The following is a 6,902-nucleotide window of genomic DNA, read 5'->3' as shown; positions in this document are numbered from 1 at the left end:
ATTGGTTTTTTGATTCCTGGTTCAAACAGGCTTTTACTATTGTTTGGATCGATTAACGAACTGATTCTTAATTCAATCGGCTGATCCAATTTAATTCTCAAAACATCTTACATACTTATAATTTTAAATTTTTTTGATAATTTTCAAAAATAAATCATGATTTTTTAGTTTTTTAAATAATTTCCTGAATTTAATTTCTTGGGTTTTTTAGTTTTTTATATATTTAAAATAATTGAAGTGAAAATTTAATTTTCCTTGACACGTGGTAGCATGTCATTAGTTAGTTTAAAATATTTTAATGAAAATTTAAATTGGGTAGCTAAGATTATAAAATAAAAGTATAGAAAAGAAGAAAGACTAAACCGATAAAAATAGTATGGACATCAAAATGATAATTAAATTATAATACAAGGGTGAAAGAGGTTGGTTGGTCCAAAAACGTAGAGAATGATTTCACGAAACGTTTTCGAAGTTTTGAAATTGTTGAAATTCATTTTATGGTAATGTTATGTATGGTTTGTCCAGGTAAAGGGGTATTTCAATAATATATTTTATTAAATTTTTAATGTGGTATTTTTATGTTCAAAAGGTCTACTATAATATCAATGTCATACTTTTGACTAGTGGTATTAATTTTGGACGTATTAATACAAATAACTCATTAAAATGATGATCCATGTGCTCTAAGCTGTATTGGTAATCAAGAAAATTCTGTATATCACTATTAACTTGATGGCGACTACTATGGTTATAAAAAACACAATTACCCAGGATTACTTAGTACATTGAACTCCCTTGTAAAGCACCAATTTCATCCCACAGCAGCTTCCTTTGAGCACTATTATTGCTTTTATAAATAACTATCAAAAACAAATGTTGACTGTCATTGGTAGCAGAACGAGTTAGAAGCTGATCAATAAAACCAAATGCATCAATTTGTGAATTACCCCTCCATAGTAAACAAATCCTTCCATTTATAGTATGACAATGATTATGCAAAAACTTCCTTTCTACTTTCACCTCTAGTTTTCAAAAGATAAAGAAGGCTACTTTTAGCTAATTCACCCTCTAAATTATCTTACTTTGCTTTAAGGGGTTGTTTAGCCCTTTTGTATTCTAGTCATAAATTTTTGGAAGTAGGACTACCTCTAAGTGCCTTGCACACCTTTCTCTCTTGTTTTCTTTACTACTTGACCTTTCCTTGTTGGTTTGAGTTGGGACATCAACTTAGCCACTTCCCTTGCTGCATTTCTTTTCTTTCTAGGAGTATCATCTCTATCTATAACCTTATCCACACTTCTTGCTCTTGGGGCACTGTCAGAATTCTAAAGTTACCTACATCTGAAACTTCAATGGGATTATTAACTTCAACCACGTTAATTTTCTTTTCCTTAAGCTCTCCTGTTGTAGTGGCTTTTGGGGGGCATTGTTTTACATAGTGGCTAAAAGAAGTGCATTGCATTCACTTTGGAGATATCCAAGTTGCTTGCATTGACACTTTTATCAAATCTCCTTCATTCATTCCAAGCCACCTTAAACCTTACATCACTTCTTGGCATATTCCAATTGCTATCTAAGAGTAGTATCTTATTATTATACAATTGTTTACCTTGAACACTAGCTAAGTACCTTACGCCTTTTTTGTGTGTAGAGCTCCAATGGAACATGTCCTACCTTAAACCGGACAAGGTTTACTATAGATGATCCAACTTTGGAGGCAAGAGCCTAAGCTCCCATCTATACAAAATAAGAGCCTCATGTTGGATATGCCAAGGTCTAGTCATTAAGACTCAATCCTTGGTTCTCTGAGTGGGAAACAATATTAACTATATATTAGACCCTAGGAACTTGATCTCTAGGTTACCCTCTTTTGCCCCCATAACATATGGGCTAGTTTTTGAAACAAGCTATATTTTGGAGATCTTCCTAGGAATTGCCTTAAATCAGTATTTTCCCATTACGCCACGCCACGCCACCTCCTCATCAATCACCTCCTTATGAGGTTGCACAATAAAAGTTCCCATTTCTTTTTACAGGGGAAATTTGTATACCGGTTGAAATAAAGATTTCCAAGTTAAAGAATGATTGCCTATAGCAATAAATTTTATATCAATTGACTTCCCTAACGAAAGCCGCGCCCTAGCAACCTTTTTCAATCCCTCTATGTCTCTGATTTGTAAAGGAGGAAAGTCGAAGCCATGGAAAAAAAGGCTCAAGCCTCATTCTCCCCAAGAAAAGAAACATGTTCATACTGAATGTCTAAAGACTACAAATGTAGAAGCAAAGGAAACCAATAAAAATGATTGAAAAAATTGGAAAGAAACGACTGTTTCTCTAGGCTCGTGTTAAACCCGCTAACATGCACCAAACAAACCAAAATCTTAGCTCCTAATTAATTAGTTATTCAATGGAAGATATTACCCTTTCCCTCAACAAAATTTTTTTGGTCTACAAAACTTAAACCCAAAACCTTAAAGCATCTAAGTCCTTATTACTTAACCCAACCTAACATTTGTTCATGGATTCGGGTCAAACTTTTAACATTCATATCCCAAGCCATGGCATCTAAGAAGGTAAGAACAACATAATTGAAAACTACTAGCCTGGTGCATCCAACGTTATTTGAACCGAACCAAATCAATTGGTTGGATTGAACAATCGATTTAGAAAGTAAATTTGAATCGATTAGATCAAGAATGGACTGATTGAATCGATTAAAAAATTAATTGAACCAAAAAGTGAATTGAGATTTTTGAAGATTTTCTAATCGAACCAATTGAATTGATCAGACTAACAAACTAATGATCTGATTGGTTCAATCACCAATCGGATTTAAAAAACATTGGGTGTACTATTAAACCAGTGACCCACCAAATTATCACTAAACTGCTTCCTTTTTTCTTTTTCTTTTTCCTTTCATTAATATTATTGTGCAAAAACCTACGATAAAATCATACTATGAAAATGTATTTCAATGTATAAACTATAAATTTTCTGTACACAACTCTCTGAATCAAACAAGTTATAGATATAAATGGAGCAAAAGAAAGGGCACGAAATGAAGGGGAATAAAAAGCCCCACTGCTCCAATATGGTATTGCAAAACTTGCCTCATTTCAAGCATATACAGTTTTAAGCCTTCGGATTTTGTTCCCAGAAAGAATGGTTGACAGAGACTGCAATCCACCATCTTCTCATACTCTATAATCTATATCTGTTACATTCTGGGCCGTTGAGAGCTTTACAGGCCTTTCTTCTTCATCATATATATCAAGGTTTTCACAAGGCGCAGGGAAGATGGTCCCTATTACACGCCCTTGAACAAACGCGCACTGGAATATATGCTTTTTCTTATATGTTATCCCCACGTTCATATCCCTGAACGTCACGTTTCTGACAGGAATCTCCTCGCTACCATGTATACGAACAGGTACACGGACTCCTTGACCATGTATCCCAGTGAAGCTTATGTTTTCGAGTATTGGGAAAGCATTTTTGTCAAAATCCATGTCGGGGTGCTCATTGTAGTCTGTCTTGATAACAATTCCAACTTGGGCATCATCAAATGTCAGATTTCGGTACGTTATATGCCTGACATATCCACCTCTTCCAACAGCAGTCTTGATTCGAACTGCACGCCTAGAACTCCAGACAGTGACGTTCTCCACGGTGACATTAGATACCCCGCCAGACATCTCGCTGCCTATTGATACGCCAGCACTGCGCATATGTTCAGCCAAGTGTGACAATGTGTACTTACCAAATGAAAATTACAAGTAGGGATAGATAAAAGAATAGGAAAAGCAATATCCTAAATTTTGGATGACCCAAACTGCAGAGCTGTTTGGGACCTTTGTTTTTGCATATGAAGTTCGAAAAATACATGCATGCTATTTGGGACCTTTTGTTTTTTTTTTCTTTGACATGGAAGCAATCGGGCAGTAGAATATTCATGAAGATGGAGGAAATTAATTCAAGAAACTTTACCTGACCATAGAACGGACAATGAGGTTTCGGATGAGAATGTTTCTCGAAGGTCGTCCATAAACGATGCCATATTGATCCCAACCGCTCTTTATTGCAATTGCATCATCGCCAACACTTATGTAGCAATCCTCTATCACTACATCCTCACATGAATCTGTTTATGCCACAAATGACTTGTAATAAGTTACATTCAGCGTGAATTAATCTCCCTTTTTTCCCACTGCAAATCAACAAGCAGAAACGTGGTTTATCTAGGTGTATATTTGAGCTGGCTACAGCGTGGTGTGGTGAGCAAATGATATTTGCTCCATTTACAAAGATGCATTTGCCATGTGAAGATTCTTGTATGTGTTAGAGAGGAATGGGGAAAAGGAGAAAAGACAAAATAATGAAAGCAAATTTGTTGCAATTTGCCCACACATTTCATTGAATTCAGCTCAGAATACCATATTCATACATCTTACATCTAAGTTCTCACCTTCCTGCTTCTATACGTTCCAACAAATGCACAGTCGTACTTTACTAATGTATATAATAGCCTCTGCAAACCTTCTTCAATTATAGTCTTGAATTCATTCTACAGATTTGTCAACCAAGCTTGCTCAATAAGCGAGTTATATATGTAGAGTGAGCATTTCTATACAACTACTAGTAGCATGAATGAGAATCGAGTCTAGAGCCTTAGCTACCAAAAATTTTTATAGACAAAAGTTCAAAATTTATAATCAGGGATTACTTACCAGGATCAATTCCATCAGTATTTGGAGCTCCAAATACAGGTGCTAAGATGGTTACATTCCTAACGGTTACATTCTTGCAATCATATGGATGAAAAGTCCAAAACGGAGAATCACGTAAGGTTATATTAGAGATTACAATGTCATTTGACCACATTATCTGCACAAGTGGACCCCTTGTGTGGTTGAGTAGCTTCTGACGATACTTTATCCACCATGATTGACCCTGACCATTTATGGAACCATTGTGCCCTGTTGATTTGTAAAGATAAACGGTAAAATCAGACTCGACCAGCATTGAAAGATCCATATAGAACAAAGACCACAATGTTGATTTGTAATGAAAAAATGATAAATCAGACTCAAATCTAGCAGCCAATCGAATTTCCCTATTAATTATCGTTGTTGGAAGTGCTTATTCATCCAAAACCTTGAAAAGGCCGTTTCTTTCCACTTTTCTCCATACGAAAAAAAAGAAGTAGCAAGTACTTTGAATAAGCAGTATGCACAGGGTATAAAGGGTGCAGAAAACAGATTCAGACCAGTCTAAAATTGTATTTTTGAGACATCGACAATTAGGTGCTATGACATAGAATAGGTAAACTGGCTGGCTCTATCAGGTGAGCAACCTTTTCATTCAAACAATTTAATGAGAAACCTATTAGGGGCAGGGGTGAAGTAGCTTACCAGTTATAACAACATCTTCGAGGTTTTGGCCGTGGATCAAACTTCCATACCGAGGTCCACGATGCTCTCTTCCGTACCCGTATGATGGCAATGGAGGCATTAATGGCCATCGCTTCTCGTCCTGTATGATAGCGGGAAAACAGCAAACAACAAGATTGAATCCACCAAAATCCAAAGTTTTAAACACAACAGCCGGATAACACAGAGAAATCAGGAACACCGTCATATTTGCATGGAAAGGATCAAAGTTGTCACTAAATATGGTCATGATGTGATTTTTTTTTCACACTAAATATTGGTCCCCTTTCATCACAAATCACAACCCATAAACGACTAAACATGTTAAATAACGAGGGAGAATATCATTTTTCATTGCCAAAATTCATGAAAATGGAAAAACCAACCTGGATTCCAAGAATCTCAGCATCCTCAGCAAGGAACAAAGTCATATGACTAGTAAGATTAAACGGCGCCGTAAGCCACTTTCCAGGCGGGACATTGAGCTGACCACCACCTCTCTTCCCAAGCTTCGAGATGGCCGAGATAGCCCTCTCAAAAGCCGCCGTGTCATCCGTTACCCCATCGCCAACCCCGCCAAAATCCGTAATATTAAACTCGAAAGGCCGGGACCCGGACATAGACCGACCCGGCCCAGCTTTTCCGAACACAGAGAACCCAGCCCCAACTATATCCCGTTGCCATAGAAAAACAGAACCGAAAGCCGAGATCCAGAGAACAATAAACAGAGTTTTATGCGAAGAAAGGAATGCCGGAAATCCCCCAACCGGCAATGACTCAGCCATATTGGGTTTAGCGAATTTGGTTAAAAGAAACGATTTCTGGCCCTTTTAGTAAAAGGGGTGTAGTGCTTTGTTGGTGAGATGTTGGTGATGAATAGCCGCCAGATTTGGTCGATTGGAAATGGAGTAGATTTCAATTCAAGGGGAGATCGCAATGGTCAATGGAGAACCAAGTCCATAGTTTCTAGCTTTGGGCAGGTCGACGCTCTTGAGTTGAATGAAACTAGATTTTTTTCCTGCGGGTATCAAGTTGCCTGCGTGGTTTATTTGAAGGAGGTAATTGGATTTCGGATTGTGTGAGGTTTCAGTCACGGCAGCGAGAAGCAATGTCACATCAACATCATCGTCCGGTAGTAGGTGATTAGTTGAAGAGTTGCAATCTGACCATTTTGAAAACAGTAGTTGAGACGTTGACATCAAACACGAAAACTCTTTCGTTATACGAAATTTTCGGGTTGTTGACCTGTGTCAACTAAAACCTGGATCTTTATTTATGTCCCCATCTCACTTTACACCCATCTTCCGCTTGGGCCGCGATTTAATGGGCCACTTTCTCGTTTCTTTTCCTGTCATTTTACTCGCCTAAAAATAATTTTTTTTTTATTGTAGTCAGACAGCAAGTTCGAATTTACCATTGGTTAGGAGGATTCTACAATTGTTAAAGTGAGTTAGGTATTGTAGAATAAAGCAT

At 37.1% G+C, this 6,902-nt stretch overlaps 1 protein-coding gene across 1 annotated transcript; it reads right to left on the bottom strand.

Annotated features, from left to right (window-relative positions):
- Positions 1-2,954: 2,954 nt before the first annotated feature.
- LOC105773878 (probable polygalacturonase) lies at positions 2,955-6,643 on the bottom strand. Its single transcript, XM_012596056.2, has 5 exons — positions 5,816-6,643; positions 5,412-5,532; positions 4,728-4,976; positions 3,988-4,141; positions 2,955-3,720 (listed from the first exon to the last, which is right to left on the bottom strand). The coding sequence occupies exons 1-5, from the start codon at positions 6,212-6,214 to the stop codon at positions 3,195-3,197; spliced, it is 1,449 nt and encodes a 482-aa protein (XP_012451510.1). The 5' UTR covers positions 6,215-6,643; the 3' UTR covers positions 2,955-3,194.
- Positions 6,644-6,902: the final 259 nt, after the last annotated feature.

Source organism: Gossypium raimondii, chromosome 6 (assembly GCF_025698545.1).
Source record: "Gossypium raimondii isolate GPD5lz chromosome 6, ASM2569854v1, whole genome shotgun sequence".
NCBI lineage: Eukaryota > Viridiplantae > Streptophyta > Magnoliopsida > Malvales > Malvaceae > Gossypium > Gossypium raimondii.
This window is presented reverse-complemented; position numbering and strand designations above follow the sequence as displayed.

Excerpts from the sequence above, each read along its gene's own strand:
- LOC105773878 (XM_012596056.2), bottom strand. The coding sequence starts at position 6,214 with ATGGCTGAGTCATTGCCGGTTGGGGGATTTCCGGCATTCCTTTCTTCG. Across the intron at positions 5,533-5,815 it reads CTGAGATTCTTGGAATCCAG|GACGAGAAGCGATGGCCATT; the intron begins GTTGGTTTTTCC and ends GCTATCATACAG. Across the intron at positions 4,142-4,727 it reads TACTGATGGAATTGATCCTG|ATTCATGTGAGGATGTAGTG; the intron begins GTAAGTAATCCC and ends TGGCATAAACAG.